The sequence below is a fragment of the Exophiala bonariae genome (genome assembly GCF_035927105.1).
Source record: "Exophiala bonariae strain CCFEE 5792 chromosome Unknown scaffold_28, whole genome shotgun sequence".
Lineage (NCBI taxonomy): Eukaryota > Fungi > Ascomycota > Eurotiomycetes > Chaetothyriales > Herpotrichiellaceae > Exophiala > Exophiala bonariae.
The window spans coordinates 497,416-523,954 of NW_027042503.1; the positions used below are offsets into that span (position 1 = coordinate 497,416).

The 26,539-nt window shown below is 49.8% G+C and overlaps 7 protein-coding genes across 7 annotated transcripts; 6 read left to right on the plus strand and 1 right to left on the minus strand.

Moving 5' to 3' along the window:
* Nucleotides 1-977: 977 nt before the first annotated feature.
* Nucleotides 978-3,497, plus strand: LTR84_007302 (uncharacterized protein; the record flags this gene model as incomplete). The annotated part of the gene is made up of 1 exon (XM_064850855.1): nucleotides 978-3,497. One exon carries the CDS (start codon nucleotides 978-980, stop codon nucleotides 3,495-3,497), a length of 2,520 nt encoding a protein of 839 aa, XP_064702521.1.
* Nucleotides 3,498-4,762: 1,265 nt separating this feature from the next.
* LTR84_007303 (uncharacterized protein) lies at nucleotides 4,763-6,372 on the plus strand (the record flags this gene model as incomplete). Its single annotated transcript, XM_064850856.1, has 2 exons — nucleotides 4,763-5,222; nucleotides 5,309-6,372. The coding sequence occupies 2 exons, from the start codon at nucleotides 4,763-4,765 to the stop codon at nucleotides 6,370-6,372; spliced, it is 1,524 nt and encodes a 507-aa protein (XP_064702522.1).
* A 2,115-nt stretch (nucleotides 6,373-8,487) lies between these two features.
* Nucleotides 8,488-9,009, plus strand: LTR84_007304 (uncharacterized protein; the record flags this gene model as incomplete). Its single annotated transcript, XM_064850857.1, has 1 exon — nucleotides 8,488-9,009. One exon carries the CDS (start codon nucleotides 8,488-8,490, stop codon nucleotides 9,007-9,009), a length of 522 nt encoding a protein of 173 aa, XP_064702523.1.
* Nucleotides 9,010-11,797: 2,788 nt separating this feature from the next.
* LTR84_007305 (uncharacterized protein) lies at nucleotides 11,798-14,071 on the plus strand (the record flags this gene model as incomplete). Its single annotated transcript, XM_064850858.1, has 1 exon — nucleotides 11,798-14,071. The coding sequence occupies one exon, from the start codon at nucleotides 11,798-11,800 to the stop codon at nucleotides 14,069-14,071; it is 2,274 nt and encodes a 757-aa protein (XP_064702524.1).
* A 944-nt stretch (nucleotides 14,072-15,015) lies between these two features.
* LTR84_007306 (uncharacterized protein) lies at nucleotides 15,016-17,839 on the plus strand (the record flags this gene model as incomplete). The annotated part of the gene is made up of 3 exons (XM_064850859.1): nucleotides 15,016-15,045; nucleotides 15,101-15,604; nucleotides 15,656-17,839. The coding sequence occupies 3 exons, from the start codon at nucleotides 15,016-15,018 to the stop codon at nucleotides 17,837-17,839; spliced, it is 2,718 nt and encodes a 905-aa protein (XP_064702525.1).
* A 658-nt stretch (nucleotides 17,840-18,497) lies between these two features.
* On the plus strand, nucleotides 18,498-20,642 carry LTR84_007307 (uncharacterized protein; the record flags this gene model as incomplete). Its single annotated transcript, XM_064850860.1, has 3 exons — nucleotides 18,498-18,567; nucleotides 18,930-19,140; nucleotides 19,217-20,642. The coding sequence occupies 3 exons, from the start codon at nucleotides 18,498-18,500 to the stop codon at nucleotides 20,640-20,642; spliced, it is 1,707 nt and encodes a 568-aa protein (XP_064702526.1).
* Nucleotides 20,643-22,399: 1,757 nt separating this feature from the next.
* Nucleotides 22,400-24,997, minus strand: LTR84_007308 (uncharacterized protein; the record flags this gene model as incomplete). The annotated part of the gene is made up of 2 exons (XM_064850861.1): nucleotides 22,400-23,755; nucleotides 23,813-24,997. The coding sequence occupies 2 exons, from the start codon at nucleotides 24,995-24,997 to the stop codon at nucleotides 22,400-22,402; spliced, it is 2,541 nt and encodes an 846-aa protein (XP_064702527.1).
* Nucleotides 24,998-26,539: the final 1,542 nt, after the last annotated feature.

The following is a 26,539-nucleotide window of genomic DNA, read 5'->3' on the forward strand; positions in this document are numbered from 1 at the left end:
TCAGATACGGGCATTGAATTCTCCATAATCCCCTCCTTGATTTAGGGTGTTAGGTCCCGTCTGACGCCTAAGGGCCCTAACGAAAAAACTCTCCGGGCACTTGACTCGACTGGGGGTAGCCTGAAACCATAGCTCATGGCAGCCCATGCCAACCCTGCCAAACATGCACACACATTCGTGGTTTGGGCGTGATACAGACCCTAAACGCACACAGATCACATTTTTTAAACTGTGCTCGCCTCTGCTCCCGCACGTTATTGTTGCTAGTTGCTGCTGGAGACTGCTCTGGAAACCGAGCCCAACCAGCGTCCAAGTGTAGATTTACCGAGAAACCCTCAATTGATGAATATGTAAACTCTTCAATGACCCAGATATCCTAGTGTAGCTTCTCCTTTTCTTTGAGTACGAGGACCACCAGAGACAAGCAAACCTCACCATCAGACAAGCGAGACAGGCTAGCCGGGGGTTTGATCCATGGGCCAAATCAAGTGCCACTATAGGCCCATCCATCACTGGCAGCCCTCGGCCCTCGATAACAGATGGATCTCAATATCCGAGCAGAGGACACCACCGGCACCACACACAACACCATCCATTCTTCAACAACAACACCGTCAACAACTCCATCTTTATTCTCGCCTTATCCTGGTGGGACTGACAACCACCTGACTCTACACGTTGCAGATGCCCGACTATACACGGCTCACTCCCGATCTCCACCGACTGCCACTACTTCTACCACCACCGTCCGTCAACCAAGAAACCATGTCCATGTCCATGTCCCTGCTACACGTACTAACGCTGCGACTGACTTGACATTCCGCCCGCAACTCCGCAAGAAGCCCAAATTGACATCCACTATCCGGACTCATTCCACAAACACCTTCACTTCAGCTTCAGCTTCGACTTCCCCGTTGCCGCTACCGCTACGGAGACGTGCTCATGTCCAGGCTCATGATCCTAATAATCCTTCACACATGCACAAGCTAGCTGCCACCTCTAGTGTACCCTCCCTCCGCCTCGCACTCACCCACGACTCGGACATCACTCCATCAAATTCTGACACTCAACGTCCATCCTCTTCCGGCGCCCTCACCCACCCACCGAGCCCCTTGCAGCGCGTCAACTCTCATCCACTGTCCGTGCAGCTGCAACGCTCTCCCTCCCAAAAGCAGAGGAAACCACCTGCCTCCCATAGCAGCTACGGCGTCGAGACCTTTCTTGGTCCACCTCCCTCTTATAGCACTCAACGCACTCTTTCCCAGGAACGCGTTCGTAGCCTCGACCGCAACGGTGGACTGCCTCGAACGACCAACCCCAACAACACGACGCGTGACACGTCACCAACAAAGTCCAATGAACTGCTTGTGGAACCCGAATCCATTACTTCAAGACTTCCATCATCCCTAAACCCCGACGTCACCACTTCTCCCAATCCTGATTCCTCAGGGGACGAAATAAACCCCCTCGAGACCTCGAGCTCTGTCACTGCCGACTCCCAAACTCTGCTCACCCCCACCTCGAGCATGAGTAAAATCTCCCCTTCGGCTGTTGCCGCCGCCAGTGGAGATGAAAAGGAAAACATGGGTGCGCATCATCTCAAAGTCAGAACCCTTGAGGATGATAGCAAAGGTTCGAGTAGTGATGAGCGGAAGAGTGAGGATTTGTTTCTGAACATTGCCAAAACAGACGCAAGCCGTGTTGGTGCGCAGTCCAAGATGGACAAGCGACGATCGCGGATATCATTGCCTTTCTTTTCCAATACGCGTCCTTCAACTGGTTACAAATCGTCCCCGATTCACGAGCAATTCGACACTGCGAGCATGTCGGGACGCTCCGATGCCATCAACTACTACAGTAAGAGGGCATCCCTTGGTCAGCACATACCTGGTGCATTGTCCAGGGCATATACTCAAGAAACAATCTCTCGCGACCTTCCCGCGAATACACACGCCACTCACAGCAACTCTCCTGCCGACCTCCCCAGACGAGCCATGTCACGGCGGCACTCCAATGCCAATACCGAAGCCAGCCGACAACAACGGCCGAGTACTGCTCGAACCAACCGTCTTGTATCTGAAGCCGGCTTTCAAGACCGCTCTCGATTAGTTGACCACAATGCAACTGAATCGACCATTTCCACCACAGCGCCATCAGAGATTTGGGATGAACTTGACGATCTGAAATCGAGGATTCGAAAACTCGAGCTCACAGGTAAATTACCTCCATCTTCGGCTGCTGCGATGACTTCTTCCGAGAGACCAAAGACGGCGACTACAGCAGCCACAACCATGTCATCTTCCCCAAAACAGAAATCGACTGTCCCGGCATTACAGTCCGCAGTGGAGGGAATTCCATCCAATGTACATCCATTACTTCATGAGGCTCTAGGTAATGCCAAAGGCGTGCTCAGTACCGAAGTGTACCAAAAACTCCAAGCCACGGCTCAAGATGCTTTGCAACTGTCTTTAATGATGCACCATGAGGGATCGACTGTAGGAGGAAGCACAGTCGGTAACCATTCCTTGACCGAGAGGCAGGTTCGTCGACGAACAGAAAGCATGTGTCGAAGCCTGACGGAACTTGCCATTGCCATCTTGGCAGAGACCAAGCCGGCACCGGCGCCAGTAACGCGACCAGCTAGCAGAGATCATTACCAACCACTTTCTGCGGGCTTACGAAGTCGTCGATACAGCAACGATATGAATGATCGACCACCAGTGACATCCAGAGTACAATCTCGGCTGGATAGTCGAAGGACTAGTGCTCCTCTGGGTGCAGCTTTCAATCCACAACCTTCTGCAGATTATCCTTATCAGACTCCACCGACAGCTCTACCACAGATCCAAACCAATTCGTCATCCAGGGTGGGACGCACACCAACGTCTTTCCGTAGTCGAAGAACACCAGGATATCTGGACGGAAACACAGATGACGAGGAAGCTAGTCCATCTGTCCGACCAGTCAGTCGCGCAATGACCGAAGTCAGCACGTATCGACAGATGGCCAGGGATCGAGCTGCCTACTCAAGAGAGTACACAGCACAACATCCAATGCCGTCTTCTAAGGAGACAACGCCCGTGACGAGGAGTGCTATGCCATCCAATTTGAGCACGAATCTGATCTCCAGGCGCAAGTATGCATCTCCCGGCAGTACTGTGGGAGTTCAAGAGGAAACCCCCGTGACGCCTAAAGACGCATGGGGTCGTATAACAATAGTACCCAATGTGGCATCCAGTCCCATTGAGCCCGCACTGGACAGCCCAGCCAGCATTAGACAACCCAATTCTAGGAGGAGTCTAGGATTCGCCAGCAGAATTAGTAGTGTCAGCAATCGACTACGGCAAGCCAAGGCGGAACGAAGCACCAGTCTTCGAGAGACGGCCGAAGCACGAGCAGGTCGTGAAAATGTATCACCAGGACAAGAGTTGGGAAATCCCATGGTTGAATCAGACAGACAAGGCCAAGGTTCCGCCGGTCAGAGTTTGGATGGGTGAGCACGACATTTTCACAGCGATTTGTATCATAGCTGTACAGATTATTCATTGTTTTTGTTTGTTTTTTAACCTCCCGAGAAGGCAGTCCTTCTCGATGTCTTGATACCCCCAGAAATGGATATGCCAATGGATATGGATCAATGGAGCGGGAGTATGGAGAAGATGTGGTGTTTTTCTCATGGTATTGAAAGGCTGAATATATGCTGAGGCATCAACATTGCCGGCTTGCTCTATTTCTGTTTCTGAATGCATCTCTCGTGATATCCTACCTCAAATACTCAGCTAGACAAATGAGGTTGGTAGCCATCTATTTCATGGTCGAATCAATCATACTCGCCAAGTTTGGCGCCCGAAGTTGCTGTGAGTAGGGGATAATATTCATGAGGCTGAAAAAGCAGGGTGTACAATAAGGCCATTGGGGTCAAGATGAAAATAGCCCTAACCTGGCACTCGCGAAATGTGGCTAGCGTGATAAAGGACGGACATTACCTTGCATGACTTTGTGAGTCGTCGTCTACCACCCTTCTTCGAACCTCCGTTCATCTACATCCATGTGCGTCAATTTCCCTGCCAGTTGTCTTGACGGATTTACAGGTAAGGAACAAGGCCTGCTCTCTTTCTCGATGAGGCCGTAAAATTGGCTATTCCTATTGCTCCTGCTGCGGAAATGATCTGAAATTCTGTTCATGCCTCTTCGGACCAGGACAAGGCTGTGGAAATTGAGGCTGGTGGTTACACAACGGCTGGCTTAGCCTTTAGCGTGCAGGAATTCTGCGGGTGCTGGAACCTATCCCATCATACACATATGTTTCCTGGCGCTCAGCCTCACTCTGTCAAAACCCTCGACTCGAGACTGAGGTGTCGAATTCGAGTCAGCCTACGAGGTACTCGTAAAATGAATCGACAATGCTGTTCATTGACATGGTTCGTTACTCCTGCTCAGCCAGTACGGAGTACGAATCCTTACCCCGAGGCACATCTCAAGCCACAGCTTGATTTCCTGACAGGGTAGGCAGCCAGTGCATCGAGCTTCTAAATTTAACGTCCACCATCAGTACGTGCGAAGCGCAAGCGGAAATAGGAGTGAATCTAGGTCTTCCCCGAATGACAACCTACTTGACGCCTTCTACGTCTTCATGGAGAGCGCTGCAAGAGATTCACCACTCCTGATATCTCTTGCACTTGTTGGCAAATGGTACGTACGCTGGCAAGTATTGACGCCCTGATCATTGCTATTTATTCTTTTCTGCATATTCAAAACTCTCATGGCGGTTCCCATGCCTTTGAACCATTCTCAACCACCAGAACGGATACTCCTGAAGTTTGATGACCCTAATAGCGCGTGGGTACCGGTTGTGTCAAAGGAATGCAATTTTCTAGAAATTTTCGACATTTCATTCTCTGGAGATGCTGCAAAGGTACTCCACAAAGCAACGGATGTCATCGATGCAGCAGCTATTGTGGCAGACCTCCCAGCGCAAGAAGAGAATACCATTCGTGTGTACTTCACGGAGAACCTCTTCATCAAAAGTCTCTCTACTCAACGACGAGCTTTTACAGGCTCCTCTGCGATGGTGTCTCAATGGGGCCCAGCCTCGGAGCAGGTCCGCTGGAAATCGTGCTCCTACAGGCTAACACTGGAGGATCGGCCATGGGAGAATCTGGGACATTCGCCCGACGACTATGTGCCTCTAGCGGCCGGAGCCATCCGACAAACACTGAAGTGTATGTTCGTTTCGGAGGAAGAAAGCCAAATTTCCTGTAGGCGAACCTTTCGTCTCTCCCAGAACATGAAATTTAACCAGTGTTAGTCTATGTTGACGCCACTTCGATGATGCGAAAGTCAGAGCTGTTGTCCAGTTCAGGAACCATCGAATTCTCCAACCCTGACAATCTGTCCCCTGAAGCTGCCTATAAACTACATGAGCAATTTTGCGAACGCCTGCGGCGACCGACAGAAGCAGATCCAACCCCAGGATCGCTTGTCCCTCCTATTATATGCATGAAGCAATTGCTGCTTCTGCGCTACACTTATCTCCTGGTCAAGGACTACTGCAACCTAGTTTGGGATTTCCAAGTTAAGAGCATCGAGCCAGGGACTGCCCTGACAGACCAAGGTAAAAACATGCTTACGATTGCGTCGCTTGCGCAGATCAACAGAGAAGCAATGTTCTACCAAGAGGTAAGCGAGGGGCTCGCCGATCTGACCGGAGCTGTTGATGTCTTGGTCGAATCTCTGAGAATACTCATGAGGGACGCCACCAATTCTTGTGAGTGTCGCAGTCTCGCAGTCGAGTTGCAGGCAACATGTACGGATATCAAAAAGACCATGACCACACGAGCAACGTCGCTGCAAGACCGCCTGAGATTGTTCGAACTCTCCCGAGGGCTGTATGATGCCCAAAGCATCCGTTTACTGAGTATACTCGCAAGCATATGTCTACCAATGTCCCTCGCAAGTGGAATCCTGAGTATGCAGACTCGTTTCAGAGACCTACACCTTCTGCTGTACGACTTCTTAGGTGTTTTGGTCTTAGTCGGTTCGATTATTAGCTGTATTCTATTGATCGTCAGGTACTTCATATTGTGGATGGATCACCAGTCAAGGTCAAAGTCAATATGGATCTCATCCCTGGACATGTTGGGCGGACGAAGCGGCACTTCATATTCCCGGCGTCGCAACGCAGCGTTTATTGGCCTTATCCTGGGCCAGTTGGGCTTCACAACACTCCTATTTGTGCTGGGTATGATGAACGACTATTTTCTAGTATATACATATTTCCTTTTCATCGAATTTGGGGTTATTTTTGTCTTGCATACCTTACCTAAGTACCTATCAAAGGTCAGTCCACTTCTTTGGAAGGACTATAGGTAGGCAGGATCGATGTTAAAGCTGCTAAGAACACAAGTTCTGACCCTTAGAAGCGGACAATCATCACAAGATCTCTGATCTCAAGGACGGCACCCAGCTGCTGACGACAATTCGCTTGGACCCATGAAGATCCTACAAGCATGGTGTGCATTCTAGCAACGGATGTTGAAGCTGTGCAACTTGAAGTGGACGCGTTGGATGTGTGTTAGACTAAGGTGGTAACCAAACCTGGACTTGATACTGCTAGATATCTTCTCGATCGGGTCTGCCTCAGCTTTTCGGAGTCATGCGTGTGGTTCTTCAATGCCGCTATCGGCATAATGAAAATCTCTCGAACAAAAATGTTGTTTCTCAATCTGCGACGGAGCAAGCCGGATTTCTCGGAATGGATATCCATCACTGCAGGAGTGGTGTCACCGGAGTGTGCATATTTGATTGGCAGACGACAGGTGATCAGCAGTGGATTCTGGGAGTGGAGTTGGAGTTCCGGCAGATCAGGGAGTGGGAATGGCATTATCTAATCGAGACCTGGAATGTTCCAATGACGGACGTCTCTGGAGCACGCAACGAGGCCACCGAATGGCACACAACCATGTGCGAAGAAAGTCAGGGGAGATTTGGTCATGACTGACGGATGGGCCAAGGCAAAGAATCAGGGCGGAGGCAAAGACATGATGTGTAAAGTAGACAGGAGACTGTCATGGCCAGTCTTTTCGAAACGTTGTAACACGCTGAAGTGAGCATGACTGGGGGATGAATTTTTCGAGGACATAAAAGTATCCACCGGTAGAGGAGTGACAGCCATCATGCAACAATTGGTAGTTGGCTAGATAGGTGGCCTGCCTTTGATGTTTCGATGTGCAGCAGACATGAGGAGAGGAGAAGCAGAACAAAAGAAGAATTCCAATGACTAACAAAATGGCACAGAGTTTCAGGATTCTCGCAACGTGTTTGGCTTGCCATGCAGCGTGGCAGGCTGACGTTTGTTTGAGGATGAGGAGTCAAGTCTGAGGACCACGCCGGAAGACAAGATGTCAAGGCGGGGCGTAAACACGCCATCATCAGATATTGAGCACCTTTGGCCTTGGGGGATGGATTCACGGATTCTTCTGAGCAATGAGCAATGAGCACCTTAAGGGAGGCAGGCCTCATGGACCAGGGCGGGCTGACTCGATTGATTGCTCTGGGCTCCGGCTGCTGGGTCGGTCAATTAATTTCCATTGAATCGGTCACGTCTTCTTTGTGTACTAAGTCGACTTTTCTCGAGTTGATTGACTCTTATGGTGCCTGGATGATGCTACCCGATGTCGCAATATCCAACCAGCATGGCACATGTGTTGCTACTTATTAGTACTAGTACCTCGTAGTCAGCCTTTTGAACGAGCCATAGTCTCTAGTCTCCAGTCTTTGACACCACAGTTTCCACATTGGAATTGCATATCTATTTGTCTTGCATTGGATTTCAATCATATAAGAGTTGAGGCATTTCCGCCTTGGTGCATGATTTCGATTATTGTGACGAGTTGCAACCCAAGACACAGAACTGCACAGCACCGAACAGAACAGCACGCCGTACTCCGTTATACCTGCTCACACAACCCACCACCACTCACAAACCACAACAAGTGGTCTCCAATTCGTACATCCGCTGGCACACGTAAGACCGGGAGGAACCTGGGAAAGGATCCATTCCGAAACACGCAGTGCAGTGACAGTGACATCAAAACCGGCGGGCTCCATTTCTTGGGTATTCTGGGTTTTCTGGGTATTCCACGCAAAACCGCGTGTACTCTGTCCCTTGAGTAAAGCATATACCGCGACCCGGCAGTTCTACGAATTACACCTCATAACCTGGTCGGATTCTGATTGATTGGGGAATCAACAAAGGTATCCGTACCTGGATTCCTGATATTCGTCGGTACCTGCTTCGTACCTGAATTCCTCGCTTCAATAAAGAACAGCCGTCATCCGCCCTTTTGTTGATCAGTGACTCACGGATCTGGTCTATCGATTCTCATAGACTGTCTTGGAATCTTGGAGATATTGCAATTAACTTGGCTTGGAAGACGGCAACCAAACCGTTTTCAAGTCCATCCATCCATACTTGATCACATCGAAATGGCTTTCTTCGGCAAGTCCAACGTCGACTCACCTCCTCACAGCCCAACCTCCCTGTCGTCAGATTCTGGATATCCTTCCTGGCGGAAAAGCTCAACATCCACATCAAACTCATCCTCTTCATCATCGTCATCGTCATCATCGCCCACCACACCACCCGGAGCCCTGCCCAAAGTGCAACTGGTGCCCTACGCCCGCACCGCGAGTTTCGAGCGTTCCTTTTCTGACGCCGAAAGAGAACTCCTCGACAAAGCCCAAGCCAGCCTGGATGCCCTGGACCTGTCGTCCCAGGACTTCGACTTTGAAGACATCTTCACCTACGACAAGCCGCAGAAGGAGCTGAATCGGGTGGTTGAGGTGTCGAGGCCTACCCGAGTGCACCGTGACTGGTCGAATTTCTCCTTCTCGCATTATCCCGCCGCCATGAGTGCGAGGAATAAAGTGAATAATCACCGGGCGAAGAACAATGGAGGCGCTGGAGGACTGTATGTCAAGAATTCCGAGGTTAAAAGAAAGCATTGATGGGAGGGTGATGGCGGACATTCATTCACGACATTTACGACTTTTCATGACGATTATCAGTTTCTTTTTGGTGGCCATCTCTTCTCATCGTCTTTTCTTCTGACAAGGCTGAAGTCACGTTGTCGATGGCTCATGCATTCAGTCACTTCACAACCAACCATAACACAAAACATCCCTCTCCGATCAACTTTGGGTTTTCGGATGGACAAAGCGTCATTAGTTTGGTTTTTAGATGAAAAGGGACAAAGGAAGAAGGACATAGGATCACTCCCACAAAAGTTTTTTTGTTTGGCAATCTTGGGACAATCATCACCAGGCCAGCTGACCTGGTTGGCGTCGATTGATAAAACAACGGACTGGAACCCGGGGGAGGGAATTCATAGCATCATTTGACAGGGTGCAGGTTAGGTGCATACTCGGTACTCCATGTAGTAGTAGGTAGACTGATGTTGAGTTGAATGAGGACAGAAAAGCCCATGGATGGTTTTCCAAATTTGCAAAATTCGGGTTCAGTTCAGATCTAGTCATGATTTGTCTTTGTTTGATATTCGGAAAAATCCAGATCGATCTCATCTCGCGTGCCACGTTGTAACGACTAGTCGCAGAGGGCTGGGTTTGTTGTCATGGACACATGGACATGGCAGGGAAGGGCGATCATCAGTGTCATCATCATCATGTGTTTTGTATCGAAATACGATTTCTCAGCCGAGGAGGTTCGGTCAGATCATGCCATTGTTGGTTACCAGAGCCGCAAGCGAGGCGAGATGAACCAGGACAGAAAAAGAGTGGTTGCCTGTTGGGTTTTTGAATGCCAGCCAGCGGCGGTCGGTCCAAACACCTCTTTTTGTGTGTTTCTGATATTTCTGAGACAGACTCAGGGACGAGGGACTCCGGGTGGGAAAGCCAAGAAGGGCAGGGACTAAGGGGAAAGGAGGACAAGCCTCAGGTGGCGCGCACAGACATTGACGGAGGCACTCGGTACGAAGTACGGTGTCTGAAACCTGAAACGCCAGCCTGAGGGCAATTTGGATTACTTTGGTCTATGGACATGTGACGTGTCTATCATTACTATTATTGTTGAGGAATGGGAAATTGTTCAGGTGTCTACCTAGGTAGGTAATGCATTCTCCAGCTGACCCGAGTGAGGCTCTGACTTGGACTTGTCAGTGAGAAAACAGTCAGCCCAAGCCTTTTCTCCCCGGGCAAAGACCTGGTTACTTAGGTACGAGTACGAGTAGTCCGTGGAGTCCGAGCACTGGAGAGGCACGAGTCCAGGACTCCAGGGGTGGTCCTATGGTAGGTTGTTTGAGAAAGAGGCCTAGGGATCCCCTCAAATCAACGTCCAGGTGGTGGATCGGCAGGAATGGGGAATGGATGCGCGCGGTAAATTTCATTTCCATTTATTATTGTCCATGCCCGTGGCCCTACCCATGTCCATCTATTCATAGTATCCCCTCGGCGAGTTTCAGGTCTTCAGCTCATCCAATCTGCTCAGCCCCCTCGCCTGCAAGCCATCCGCAAACTCTCCAGCCATGCTGTTCTTCAGCTTTGATTTGTCCACGCCCAAGCCTTCCAAGAAGAGTGGATCGTCGCTGGATTGGCATTGCATTGGTGCTTGGGGCTTGGGACTGGGGGCTTTTCCCCCTCCAAGGCCGAGGCCACTTCCCCCCAAGCGCCTACGAGCACTCTTCCTCAACTGCAGTGCTTGCATTCTTTAGGTAGCTACACTTGGGCTGGCCTCATTCTGATTATCGCTGCAATTGCAATTCAAGAATAATGCCACATCCTTGATCCTGTACCTGCACCTCTACCGGTCCCTCGTACTTGCTACCATCCTGGACCTGGCTGTCCTTTTCTCTTCTTTTCATCTCTCCTTTCTGCCCCAATCTCTCTCGTCCATTCTTGCCTCTCTATTGCGCCATCTCGCGCCTCTTGTCCATTTCTATTTGCCAATCCCGACGGTCCCACCATTCAACGCCGACCAGTGACCACTCTCCAGTATCCGTTCATTCCATCCTACTCCCTACGCCTGTGGTCGCAACAGCCCTCTTGCCGCCCGTTGACCTTTGCGCACCCGCTTCCCGCATCGCATCGCGACCCGATCATCAGTGATCACTTCTCTTCTCGACACCTTCAAACTTCTTTCTCTTTCAACCACCCTTCGAGACGCCTCGGGTATCGTCCGCTCTATTCAATCTCTTGTTGCGCATCCAGCTTCAAGAGGACGCTGTTATTGTTTGAAATCCCATCCCCGCTCAACTTGGCCCTGGTGGAGCCCGCTCGACACTACACTGCCTGTCCTGCTCCGCCGCACATTGGATACGCGCTGAATCTGAAACTGTGAGAGAAGCCCCAGGTCAGGCATCATCTCGCTCTTGTCGCATGCGCTGTTGAACCGTAATTCTCTACCGACACCGCCTATTCTTTGTTGGTACCGACTACTCACTTCTTTGTTTGGTTTTGGGTACGTTCCGCTACTTTTCCTTTCTTGCTCGACTCAACCACTTCGACATCTGCGTTGTTGTGCCTCCACCTTTCAATCTCCTCCATTCAATGCATACCTATACAAGGCACAAAGATGAAGACCTCGATCATTCATGCTGACACTCATCAGCGTAAGAGGTCTTTTGACTTGGCCAACGATTCCTGCTCCCCTCCTCCATTGACCGTTTCTCGACACTGCCACCACCATGGTCAACCCACCTCCTCCGTCGCAGTAACTATCCCAGAATTCGATTCCATCTCCCCCTGCCTCAAGAGACGCACCGTCTTTCCGAGGTATTCTACCATGCCCGTCGACTTCGGCTCGATAATGTCAACACCTTTCCCATCATTCATGTCAGTGGTTGGGGACGGAAACAACTCTCTCCCAAAGGACATGGAAGAGCTGCCCACCCTCGATACAATCAACAGTGAAACCCAAATTCTCGTCACAGACGCAAAGCCAATCTCACAACCTCTCGATCAATCCGCTCAATCTTTACACCACCGTGACAGTGTCACTTCCATGACTTCGGCTTCTACCGAGTCCTCTCCCACCACAACAAACTCCACCTTTGATTCGCCCTTGATCATGGACGCTTCCCCCTCCTCTTCCCCAGAGTCTGCAACTTCCAACTTGCCAACATCTCCATTCAAATCCATCATGCCCCAACATACACACAACCCCCCAAAAGACTACCACCACCAGACCTTTGTTCGCTCCGAGGTTCCTTCGATGCCCCCACCACGGCTTCCCCCTCCACTTGATGCCACTAAGAACGTCAAGAATCTGTCATTGAATGTCAGTCCCATCCTCCTACAACGCCCAGCTACTGCACATGGCTTCGAGGGTTCACATGCCTTTTCGGCGCCTACTTCGCCCATGAAAGACACCCCTCGAACTGGAAGGCGGAAACCTAACAATCTAACCATAAGAACTCCTGGCTTCCAACAACTATCCTTCCCTCGTGTTGGTTTGGATGTTCCACCCACTCCCAGCTCAAGACCCTCATTACACCATATGGCATCATCTCCTGCCCTGGCATCGCTTGGTTCTCCTACCAAAGCTCCTCAGGGTTTGTTCTTACATCTCCCTTCAAGTGGAAGCATTCACTCGGGTTCTACATCAGGTCCCAACTCGGATTCTAGTTCTTCTAGTCAGCCACTTAACATCAGCCTACCCGATCTACGAGAGGAGGACGAAATGAATGGACTGAAATCTCAGGAAACACAAGAGAAAGGATATCCCAATGGTCCCGTATTGATCTACGATGAAGGAGTCTATCTATTCTTAGAACCCACGGCCGATGAAGCAAGTCAGTTTGACACGGTGATCAACGTGGCCAAGGAAATCAAGTGCCCGTTTCCGACACCTCCATCGAAACCCGAAATCACAGAACCTCAGACGGCCATCTCTGAAATGTCATTCAAGTCTGCCTGGGAGTGGCCACGGCCTAGTGAAATGCAGACCCCGACCACTCCCCGACCTTCATCATTTTATCAGCCAAAGAGTCCGGAATATTTGCATGTACCGTGGGACCATAACTCGGAAATTCTGGATGATTTGTATTGTTTATGTCGATTGATTGATGAAAGGATCCAGGCCGGTAAGAAGGTGCTCATTCACTGTCAGCTCGGCGTCAGTCGTTCAGCATCACTTGTCATCGCATACGGTCTGTACAAGGGTTACCAATCCGATTTCCACTCCATGTACATGACTGTGAAAAAGCGCAGCCAATGGGTGGGACCGAATATGAGTCTGATTTACCAACTTACCGACTTCCGCTCAAAGGTAGTCAAAGGGGTTTATGGTGACCTCAGTTACAATCCAAACCCTGCTTGGTGGGAAACGCGAGCAGCCAACCCGTTCTCGAACGCCGACACCCCCGTGGCAAAAACATCTAGTTGGCAAACACCCCAGGCAAACGAATATGCTACACAGGAGAATTCAAAGACTCCCGTGGCACAGAGCAGGATCTTGACCCCTGCAACTGTGAAGCCAACTCCAGCGTTGAAGTTGAACAAGGCTCTACCACCCGTTCCATTATTTCCGAAGGAAGCACCAGTGGCGACTCCCGTGAAGCTCAGTCAGATTTTGCACAGCATTGGAACACCTAGTCCACCTCATCAACCGGCAGCGGACGAGAGTATGAAGCCAGCCCTTCAGCCAGCGTCGCCACGCCCTCTGCCATTCAGGGAGCAATTTGAGGAGAAGATGTCATATCAAATGGCACAACCGGCAGCTAAAACCCCTAAATTAGGTTTGAGGATTGACTCCCCGAGGATGGATCTGGCCATGCAAGATGTGCCTGACACACCATCTCTCTTGTCACCACGAGCCAGTGAATTTATGGCATCACCTTTTGGTATTACCGTGGCAGGCGATGTGTCGACAGTTCCTACTCGAACCAAAACATTGAAGCCTTCAAAGAGTTTCGTCATGCCTCGACATCAGGTGATCCTCCCCCCTGCACACATGAATCCTTCGGGAGAACGGATCCTTGCACCATTCGATCCACGAAGTCCACATCAGCATGGAGAAACGGCAGAGATCTTGCGACACATTGATGACTTTTTGTGACGTGGTATGGCTCAGGAAAACCGAGACACAGTCTTGAAGATAATGTCTAAAGTGACCAGCAGGCATGCATTGCTGTGGGTTTGTTTCTTTTGACTACATTTCATTTTATTGTTTGATCATAGCGCGGCGTCTGGGAAAGCAGACTGGAAAACCACACGTATTTGGGGTTTGCAGTGTTGCAGTTGTGATGAATACTGAAGGCGAGTCTTTCCCATTGGGAGATAGACAGCTTTGTTTGTACTATTAGTCACGAAGAGATGCGGATAATGGAGCAGTGACAGACAGACCTGCTCGGCACCAAAAACTCGGCATGATTGATTGATTGATTACATTTATGCATTGGAGATGAAACAGCAGGACTACTGGAAGGTACATGTCACAAATTGGCTGAGAAGAGACAGCAGAACAATTGAAGAAAACCTGATATGGACAGAACAAGAACCAGCAATTGGAGCAAGTGTCTTCCATAGATGGACAGACTTTGGTTCTCTGATGTAGTAGATGAGAAAAGACATGATAAGAGCAAACAAGCCGAAAAATGAAAACAATTGAACATATAATACTGTGCCTTGGATCCCTTTGGTTGTTTTCTGGAAGATATATAGAGTGCTAGTGATGATGAAGTGAAAGTCACGACGAGGCTGGCTCCACGTGATGGACAAGGCTGGTCGATTTTACGGCCCGCATCTGCTCGGCCTCGGATTCTGACGTATCACCTCTACAACCAACCAGTCTAGTATATTATCATATCGACTTTCACTTATTCTTTGAACAATTTTCTCATTGACAGCACTGGCTCATGTCTACAAGACTGAGCATTCGTGGTGATTTACCGTTCCATTTCTTGTCCTCATAACCCTGCAGCCATGCTGTAGTTGCGTCCCAATCTTCCCCGCCGAGCAACCACGCATTGTCGTCGCGCAGGCTCAAGAGTCCCGCCCATCATGGCCATGGAACGAACTCGTATCGCTAAGGTTCGTTCCTGTCGCGTCTTCAATCACTCGGGAATCTAACACACTTCTCATCTAGGTCGAAGATGTCACATTGTCTCGACGCGGCGAGCAAGTCGGCGGCACAATCCATCTCACTCCTCACCACCTAATCTTCGTCCACACCCCAGCACCCTCCACCGACTCTAACACCACCGCACCCAATGGCAAACCTGTACGACCTCGAGAGCTCTGGATCACGTATCCTATCATCCACACCTGTACTCTTCGTACCAGTCCCGCCGCCTCCAGACAACCCAGTTCGATCCGCTTACGTTGTCGTGATTTCACGTTTGCCTGTTTCTACCTCAACGATGACCGGAAAGCGAGGGATGTCTACGACAGCATCCGGGCTTGGACTTGCAAGTTGAGCGGTATCGAAAAGTTGTATGCCTTTACATACCAGCCTCAGGGCCCTGAGAGAGAGGTCTCACCCAATGGCTGGTCGTTGTATGATCCTATCAAAGAGTTTCGGCGGATGGGCGTGGGTGATGAGACCAAGAAGCAGCAGTGGAGGATTTCTAAGTTGAATCAAGACTACACGGTATTTTGAACAATGCACCATGGTGTCTCTTTCAGGACTAATCTCAGCCAGTTCTCACCCACATACCCCTCAGTCCTCGTCGTCCCTGCATCTATTTCGGATAACACTCTCAACTATGCCGGCCGCTACCGATCTAGAGCAAGAATTCCAGCATTGACATACATCCACCCTGTCAATGACTGCTCCATTACCAGATGTTCTCAACCCCTTGTCGGAGTCCGAGGTAACAGAAGCATTCAAGACGAAAAGCTCCTCGCCGCAATCTTCGATACGACCAGAGCGGAACGTCCTCTCTCGGCCTACAGTTCCCCACCCCCGGAACGTGAGGATCTGAATTCAAGTAAAGATAAAGACACGAATTGCTCGACACGTCTAGATGGTGACCTGCAGCAAACTGACACCGAAGCACTCGAAGATGCTGTCATCTCTCGGCTGCGAGGCGATGAAGAAGAAGCTGGCACCCTTGAATCAGAGGAAAAAAAGTCGGTAGTTTATGGTGCTCAACAAAGAAACATGATTGTCGATGCTAGGCCTACCCTGAACGCACTGGCTATGCAGACCATTGGAGCTGGATCTGAGGACATGAATAACTACAAGTTCGCGACCAAAGCTTATCTCGGTATCGACAACATTCACGTCATGCGAGATAGTCTGCAGAAAGTCATTGACGCTCTCAAAGACTCTGATCTTACCCCATTGGGCCCAAATCGTGATCTCCTACAAAAGAGCAATTGGCTGAAACATATTGCCAACGTTCTGGACGGTGTGAGCTTGATAGCACGCCAGGTCGGTCTACAACACAGTCATGTCTCGATACATTGCAGTGATGGCTGGGATCGGACCAGTCAATTGTCTTCACTGAGCCAGATATGTCTGGATCCGTACTTCCGCACCATGGAAGGATTCATGATTCTGGTGGAGAAGGACTGGCTGAGTTTCGGTCACATGTTCAAGCATCGCTCGGGTTTTCTCAGTTCAGAGAAATGGTTTCAAATCGAAAATGAAAGGATAAGTCGTGGAACTGAAGACGCAGAAGGTAAGGAACCAGGTAATAATGCCATTGCCGGAGCCCAAAAGACCTTCGAGAATGCCTTCCTCAGTGCGAAAGGGTTCTTCTCCAACAGTCGAAACAATGATTCGAGGGAATCAATTAATGTCGATTCGGAAGCCGATACCGCTGCCAACTATGATTCCGAGTCTCAACCTGCTCGGCGTATTGTGTCCGGAACAGCCAAGAAGGAGAAGGAGAAAGTGGTAACAAAAGTCAAAGAGACATCACCAGTTTTCCATCAGTTCCTCGATGCCACCTATCAACTCATGTATCAACATCCTACACGATTTGAATTCTCTGAGCGATTCTTGCGTCGCCTACTTTATCATTTATACTCTTGTCAATATGGCACATTTCTCCTCGACAATGAGAAGGATCGGAAGGAAGCACGTCTGAGAGAGCGTACGAGAAGTGTTTGGGATTACTTCTTGGCTCGAAAGAAAGAGTTTCTAAATCCCAGGTACGACCCCGCTGTCGACGACAACATCCGTGGCAAAGAAAGACTCATATTTCCACGATCTGAAGAGACCAGATGGTGGAATGAATTGTTCGGACGCACGGATGATGAGATGAATGGCAAGCCAATCAAAACTCAACCCAACGGTGGCAGTGATGGGGAAACAGACCTGTGGACATCAGTAGGCACACAATCTGGCTCTGCTTCTGTACCTATCTCGAGAGCACGAACGCCTGTTCTGGTTGGTGTTGAGACCAGCGAGGCTAGTATTGGACTGACGGCTTCCTCTCAGTTCCCAGAGCCGCTATCGAGGACTAGAACTCCCGTCGGATCTGCTGGCCGTGCTGTATCTCCAAGACCAGAAGAGTTCGGGTCGAAGAAAGAGATCGAGGTTGTACCTGTCTCTAAGTCCGAATCAGAGTTGAAAAAGAGCGTTCCAGAACCAAGCTCAGAGAAAGAAACCACCACCGACAACCAACCTCCCACCCTCATACCCACTACAGACAATGAAGAAGCTGCTGTGGCTCAATTGTTGCAAAATCCTGAAGCAGCCATAAACAAGACTGCTGATTCGTCACTACTCGCAGAACCTGAAAGAGATGCAGAAGTCATTTCCCTTGCGGACGATCTGGATCCTCTTGGCATCGGTGATGTTAAGGACCATGTGCCCCAGGCTAAGAAGGCCCATGATCGCCGAAGAGAACAAATGGATCTGTTGTTGAAATGAGCATTGTGTACTGGGAGCTCTGTTTGAGTTAGTCTATGCTTTGGACCTTGGAGACGGTCTTTCGTCGAGTACTGACAGCCAGCGCTTGCACGAGCGCCCTCATGGAAACCGAGGTCGAGATGAGGTAGCAAATGGACATGGACATGGAAATGAAAGAATAGATGAACGAACGCAATGACAGGATGACCCAGAACTCACGTATGTGCATGATGGACTTGAATTGCCTTCAATTCGCGTCTTGTTAGATCCTCATTACGAACTACGTGCCTTAGGATACTTCATCTAGAGACATGAAGATCATCGCAACACGAATTATTCATGACCTTGAGATGCTTTCCTTCTCTTCTGCCAGTGATTGCATTCGATCACGCTACTGACCATTTTACCAAAACGAAAGACCAAGCAACACCAAGACATGGACATTATGTATGTACCCACAAAAACCACGTCACCGTCGCTTGGCATCAACATCGCTGTAGAAATCAGCAGTCCTCCGGTAAGATAGTTCTTTCTTCTCCCGAGCACATGACGTGACGGATACTTCAACCACCCTTCCTCCAAGAAGAAGCTGAATCAAGCTCGAACGACCCAGGCTTCGGAAGAGGTTCTCCGTGACTCTGGAAAGCTTAAACTAATCACAACATCTCTGCGAGCAATCATGAGGAAGGCTTTCAAAAAGGCGTTTCAGGAGGTGCAGGATCTCGTCGAGGGCAAAGATGACTCTGTGAGTATGTTCTACGTTCTTTCGTTTCATTTGTCGAGTTGATTCCTCCCTGTGGTGAGAATTGAATGGCCCTGATTGACATCATATTCCTGGTGATGGGGGAAGTTCCATGGATGTGACAGCGGGCCGGATGGGATGGGCCGTCGGCGCTTGCCTCCTGCTCAGCCTTGCCTGTTACAAATACCAAGGGTGGATGTTTGAGACAGACAGGATATGGCTCGAACATCGCGATGCATTTATATCTACCCTACACACACTTGTGATCTATTCTCAAGCACATTGTTACCCCCCTTCTTCGAAGCTGGGCTGGGCGTTATGATAACCTGACCCTCATATTTTTCTGATCTGACAATTTCTACCTGTTAGCTCAGCGAGCAGCGCCTCAACCACTACCACCCCCTCCACAAGCTGCCATGTCCGCCTCACAGCCGACGCGGCCGTCACCCAAAGACATCATAAGGTATCGCTATCAACATGGCACTAATCTGGGCTCGATCTTCATCCTCGAACAATGGCTCTTTGGAAGTATGTACGATGAAGGCGTCAAGTCTAGCAGTGAGCTGGATGCTATTACCACGTGGGTCTCCTAAATGATCTTTCATCCAAAGCATCCCTTCGCAACCTACTGACTCTAAGCTTCCTCTATACCGTAGTTCGCTCAAGAAGCGTGGCCTTGACGAGACGAGAGGGAAGTGGGAAGCTCATTGGGCTAATGCTCTCACGGACGACGATCTGAATTGGCTTGTTGATACTGCACACTCCAACAATATTCGCCTGCCTATAGGTTATTTCACACTTGGCCCAGGGTTTTGTGATAACACTGCTTTCGCCGGGAAGCCTTCGCAAGTCTATGTCAATGCTTGGCCTGCTGTCAAATCTATCGTTTCCCGTTGTTACGCTCGGGGAATCGGTGTACTTATCGACTTGCATGGCGTCCCTGGTGGAGCTAACCACGAAACTCATTCTGGAACCAGCAGCGGCAAGGCTGAGCTCTGGGGAAACTCGTTCAACCTGAATCTCGCCACCAGATGTATCCAATTCATTGCAGACGAGTCCATTCGTGACCCACAATTGGCAGGTGTGGTGGGCATTCAAATCTGCAATGAGTCAATTATCAATCCTCCTGGGATGTATGAATGGTACAACGATGTCATCCAACGGGTTTCTGCTATGGATCCCAGCATCCCTCTGTACATCAGCGATGGATGGGAGCTGAGCCGTGCAGCTGGGTTCACAAGAGCTTATAACACTGTCGAGGGACCACCCAAGACACCCGTCGTGGTTGACTGTCACAAGTATTGGACTTTCGATGAAAAAGACACTTCCAGAAATCCATATGAGATCATCGAGCAAGTCAAGAATGAGCTCCCGGAACTCGACTCCAGCCTTATGGGCGATGTTTTCAACCACCGTGCCGGTATTGCCGTTTACATCGGCGAATACTCTCAAGCACTAGCACCTCAAACTTGGTCCAGAGCACCAGCAGACCAGAAAGATAATCTCATGAAACAATTCGGAAACGAGCAGAGCAAGACTTGGCAGAGAAAAGCCAGCGGCTCTGCTTTCTGGACATTCAAGATGGAATGGATGCCAGGATGGGAATGGGGCTTTAAAGCCGGTACTGATAGCGGACAGATCATCTCACCCAAGAGCATGACATTCACGATCCGCGAGGTGAAGGAGAAATTAGCTCTGGCGGACAGCAAACGCGGCGAAAACCAACAAGCCAACTTCACAGGCCACTCCCACTGGTGGGACAGTACGAACCCGGGCAAACCGTTCGAGCACTGGAGGTACAATGATGGCTACTCGCAGGGCTGGAACGACGCCCGAGACTTCTTCGCAGCGAGACTATACGCCGTTGTGCCCTCATCACAGCCCGGGTCACAATGGGGCCCGCCAGCAGGCGACGAGAACAAAGTCATCGGAGCAGACACCATCGGCGCCATCGATCTGTGGGTCCTCAAGCGCATGCGTGAGGCTTGGGTCGCGGACTCGAATACTTGCCCTTTTGGCTGGGAGTGGGAGCATGGCTTCCGTGCTGGCGAGAGAGGCTTCAGGGAGGTTGTTGGTGCTTGAGTTCCTGGATGGAGGAGAGGGTAGAGTCGAGCGGCGGGAGAAGACCGTGTTTGCAACAATAATGCAGAATCATTCAGGTTAGCCGCTTGAGAGGAACGTGATGACCTATGATATAGAAAGGCAAGATAGAGTATAACATAAATACACAGCGACACAACTGAAGTCTCTTTTCATCTCTTCCAGAGAAATCGACTCAGTTGTTTCCATGCCTGGCATCCACAAATCCCTTTTCCTCCACTCACTCACTTACTCGCTCGCTTGACTGACTGACGATCCACCAACGAACCCATTTCCATCTGCACCTCCAGCCTCGTCGCCGCCAGCTACGGAAACTGCAAATATCGAAACCCCAGCTCCGGAATACAATGGGACAGCATCACTGAAGCGTCTTGTTTGCAGTCCTTCACGTACGGCCACGGCGGGTTCATCGTCGATGCGAAGTGTGGAGAGGCATTTCCCGTCGGTCGGGGGAATCTCCCGCACTGGGTAAGCCTTTCCGTCGCGTTGTATCTTTGCATTGGTTGGAGAGGGGAGTTGAGCTGGGAGAGTGTAAGGACGTGCCAATCCGCGGTGTACGGGAGGATGGTCAAATTTGCATTGATCAAGATGTCTTCTCGGGCTTATGCATGTAGGCTGCCGCCGACTAGGGCTAGCAGTGGGATGCGATGTTTTGCTAGAATTGAGGATTCAGAGCATTACAACCCATAATCGTATTGTCGTCGCCTAGTTTGAAGCAGTTTCTGCGGTGGGAGATCATAATGGGATTCTGTATTCGGGATCAAGTCGTCAGCCTTGCCCTCCCTGATAAGCATAGACACAAACAGGCAGCGGGCGGGCGTTCTTGAGGTCGGTGATCACTCTGGCATCGGCATGTACACCGCGCGATAGGCTGGGCTTCAGAGAGGAGGCGATATTTGGAAATGATGGAACTATTCGTCTTCCCGTTAGTATAGCCATTCGGTTCCCTTTCCTTGCTGTCGAAACTTCTCCACCAATTTGGATTGAAAGTATTTCTGACTGGCGCCGATCCTGGATTGTTGCCCGATAGTGACTCGGTAGAACATGAATGAAAACTACACCTTTGTACCTGATTAGTGTGAATTCAAACACAGGATATATGAGTTCATACCCACTTAGCTTGGGACTGGGCCTCTACTTTCGATAATCTTATATCATCCGCTTGTCTGAACCCGTCTCGTGAAGGTTTTGTAACAAAGAGTAGTGGCTTTCAGCCACCTCAGAAAGCAGGTCCAGAACAGCACAATTCTCTTATTGACAAATGAGAGCAGAAAAGCATGGGCTGCTCTCGCTCATCATCCTGTGAAGTCATGCCTTGTTCGCCTAGAGTGCCCGCACAATGAGACAGTGTCCGTCAATTGCCAGACTAATGTGTAGCCGCAAGATAGCATTTCCCTTGGTTGATTTGATTCCATGGGACATTTCCTCACACCCTGGGCTCAATGCTGACCTTGTATGGCAGGGTCAAAAGCTCATTCGACATCATGATACAGCGTTTGCTGAAAATGCAAGCCGTTCTCGACTGATGATGACTTCGAACCATATTTGGTGAGTCACTCGTCCTAGTGGGATTTGGGATGTCATCAGATTGTGGGCGATTGAGCCTTGATCCTACATCTCACCAATATAGTGACGATGCTGTTCTGACATCTGGGGGGGGGGGGGGCTGGCTATCTTGGACCAAAGTATCACTGTGTCTCCATCTCGTTTGCTATCTGTCCCATTTGGACCATTCAATGTTAGGGAGGACTGTACAAGGCTCGGTGGCCGCCGTGATTAAACAGGCGTGAGGGTTTTCGTGGGACGGCTGGACGCGGTGGTCGAGCATTGACCATAGCGTCCAGATCCTCCGCGAGAGGATCTCTAGGTGAGTCGGGGCGCGAACGAGGAATGGGTGACAGACTGGTACCTGAAGTGCTTCGACCTCTGTTGGTGGTAAGCGTTGCATCAAGCTTCGATCCTGTTTGGACAACAGCATTAGCAGCTCTGTCAGCCTGCGAGACTTGTCGTGGTTGTCGAGATCGCGACTGTTCCAAGCTAAATGACGGATTCTCGATTCCAGTTCCTAGTCCATTGGCAACACCTGGTATTCGAGGGGTTGACCTCAGAAAGTCACCTGCGAGGTAGTCGGCTTTGGCTTTGGCTTTTGAGTTGGCCTCGTATTGAGAATGATAGAACTTGCGATCGATTTCAAGGAGGGCATCTGCTTCTTTTATGATCCGAGCCATGTGTTCTTTCAGAGTTTCTGCCTTCCATCTTGTTTTGTCGTTGATCTCCAGAAGGTGGTCAACAGCTTCAAGGACCCCCAAGAACGCGGGCATCCGCGGGCAGCACACGATCTTTAGTTCTCTCATGACGTTCTCCACGGTGGGTAGTAATCTGGGTGTCCCTTGTTTCATATACCAGAATCTGTCGTTCCTGTTCGATACATCGGCCCCTGTGCAATTGAATCGTGCTGTCGAGAAGCCTTCGATTCCTTGGAAGAAGCCGAACAACCAAGCCATCAATTCCAAATATACACAACCCAAAGCCCACATATCAAAGGGCCGCGAAACTTTGTTAGTGATTTCCTTGTCTGGTGCAAAATAAGTCACCGTGCCATGCGCTTCTGACGTTAGTTCAGAGTGCGCCCCTTTTTTGCCCGCAGGATGAAAGACACCCACCCCAAAGTCTGCAATTCTGAACCTGGGATGCTGACCATGGACTTTCTCGAAGACGAGGATGTTTTCAGGCTTAATGTCGAAATGGCAGCCCCAGAAGGTACCTTCCGATGGCTCGGGTTGGGTATTTGTAGGAATTTTCATGTCGTGAACATGGGCGATAGCAAGCGCCAAGCCTTCTAGCTGCTTGAGAAACCATAAGGTTTCATGTCTCGTGAATTTAACCGGCTCAACATTTTGCATGAATTGCCTCAGATTGTATCTTGCCTTAGGGTACAATATAAAATGATCATCCTTCTGTGACCAGCTTGTAATGTGGGGCACAATACAAGGTTGTGGGTTGTCCGCAAGGACTTTAAGCATACTCCTCTCCTGATCAAACTCCTTTTGACGACCAGCAGAGAACTTTTTGAGAGCAAAAGAACACAGTGGGTCCTGCCATGATGAGTTAGCGGTAGCATTTAAGATGGGGATTAAGCTGAATTGACCTACCCCGGAAAGATAATGGTGTGCAGAGTCGATGCGGACCTTGTATACGTTGCCCGATGCACCATCGCCAAGTTTTTCAGCCCTATTGTCCTTTCCCGTGTACTGCAATGGTACGACCTCTGAGTTGGGAAGCAAGTGGTGCCCAAAGTCCCGTTCGATATTTCTCACATGGAACATGGTGCGCTTGGCCCATATCACGGGAACATATGTCGAACAGTCTTCGTGATCACAGTTCCTTATGTCGGGTTGTTGTTGTGTTTGATCGTGAGCTCCGTGAACAAAAATGATATGATGGAGTACTTCCAAGGGGAAACCAGAAAGAACACAGTTCAGCAGTAACTTCAATGCTGAAGGTTCGATTATTATCTTGTCGACCAAATCTTCCTTTCCATCGTCGCCTAGATGAGAAAGTGAGTGGTCATGATAGACCAGATCTTTAACCACTTCATATTCCTGAAAGGCAGACTGATCTCGGCGGGATATGTATTCTTGGTCCTGAAAATTTTTCTGGCACTTATTGAGTAACGACTTTCTGAATTTGGAATTGGATGGCTCGCTACCACCCAGAGCTCGGATGGGTTTTGGGTCGCAAACCCAATCACATTCCCAGTGGATTTCCAGCGCGAATTTTCGGTGTGGGTGATGGTGTATAAAGCCACAAATGAGCTGAATAGCTTTATCAAATAATGTTGAGCTCTCAGCATCGTCGAGCAGATGATGGTGTGGCGCTTCCTCATCCTCATCAAGTTCTGGCGATGAAGTAATTCTAATGGAGCCATATCGATGATAAATCTTCAAATACCTTGAATCCGGACTGGTGTCTCGTCTTCTCCTGGTGGGTTGTGCTGGCAATAGGTCTTCGTAACGGCCCTTCTCTATCCATGGAAAATTGCTGAACACATTTGGAGTCTGAGGTACTCCTGCCGACCATCTTGTCGTCACCCGTACAGTCACCTCGTGGGGAAAGATATCATCCATTAGTTCTTCCATTTCAACTGAGGGTGCTGGGCTTCGTAGAGATGATATTGACCTCGAACGCACGACAGGACTCAAGTATGAAGCGTCGGTATGCAATGAAAGCGATGGCCGGGTAATATCGTCCACCGTTGCGGTACGTACAGTCAGTCTCCAAGGGCTGGTTCCAGGTACCTGGCTGGCTTCATCTTCGGAAGCCATCTGAGCTGGCATTTTTAATGGAGAAGGACGCTCTGGCGTAGAAGACCTTGGCGTAGAAGACCTTGGCGAAACAAGAAGATAATGAACTCCTGAGGCTGAGGTGGTCGCTGTGATTATTTGTCACCGCAGTGGTAATCCAAATAGGGTGAGCCTTTTTGCATTCTCTTGTGTTTGAGCTTCGGGCGTTGCTTGTGGCGACGATGGCAAGAGTGATATGGTTTTTGTTGGACTCTGAGGATGGAACATACATTACCAGACAGACGATGAATCATACAAGAGGACAAGATCCAAACCATGCATCTCTTTTCACTTCTCGTTGGGTGTGCCCTCAGAAATGATTTCAGGTTGCAAATCCTGAAGGCTCGGGCCGGAGATTTGGAGCTTGCCATAGCAAAGGAGAGTTAACATGTTTATATGTTCGAGCTAGAGATCACCACGAGCTGCATCCACTTCTGAGAAACGTCCTCGACAAACAGTGTGGGCGGAGGCTTTGCACGAGCAGGGTCAAGGCTTCGAAGCTTGAGGAGGATGAATGTGTCGGGGTGGGGCAGGCTGAGGGCACATCTCTCGAAGAGCATCAAGTGCATGAGAACCTCCATGTTGTCAGTCGAACCAGGGTCTTCTGTGGATGAGAAGCGAACAAAATCCAGGATTCCAAAATCCGTAGCTGCAGCTACTCACTGCGTCGCATACACGGGAAATCTGCTGCAGCCACGGTAGGGATCAGTTTGAATCATGCATATGAGTTGGTAAGGCTGTAGCTGAAAGTGTCAAACAGAGACTCCGCAGTCGGCTTGGGGTGTTGCCCGTCGGGAGAGCCTTCGAGATCGTTAACTCATCATGAAAAGTTCTTCAGAAAGCTCACAGCAGCGGTGAAAGATCAATGCCAGATCTCGCGTTGACCTTATTGAGCCCATCACTCGTGGTGGTTGTGGTTGAAGTAGAGTGAAGAATAGTGTACTTCGTCTGTCCGGTCGAATCCTAAAGTCGCTGCTCTTGCTGGTTGGCGAAGGCTGGAAGATAGTGACTATCAGATGCATTGACCATGCGCAGAGGTTCTCTGGTGGTGGTGCAGTGGATGGATGATCTCAGGCGAATTAACCATGCAGGCTGTAGTGGCCGCATATTTGACTAACAGAGCCCTTTTACTTGATCACAGGGAATTTGATAGCCTCTTGGACTACAGTGCGCAAATCGAGACATAAAAATCGAACACCTTGCTAGCAATTGAGTACCTGAGTTGGTCAGACAGCGACTTACTACTACTGGTCTGGCCGATAAGATCTCAACCTTTCGGCGGTGCGATCAACTTAGCGGAATTGAACACAGGCCATCTGCCTATTTCGCGAAACCATCTGGCTTGGACCTAGTTTCCGTAATTATTTGTCTTGCAAACGGTGATTGTGTCAGTGTGCATGGCATGGTGACTTTGGCGACTTCTTGTACCACCCAGGATGATTGTGCCGGAAGCAAAAAAGGCGTCGTGGGCATCCATCCCTGCCACACAGCAAATTGCTAGGCATCGTGGCTGAGTGTTGACAACTTCGCCGGACG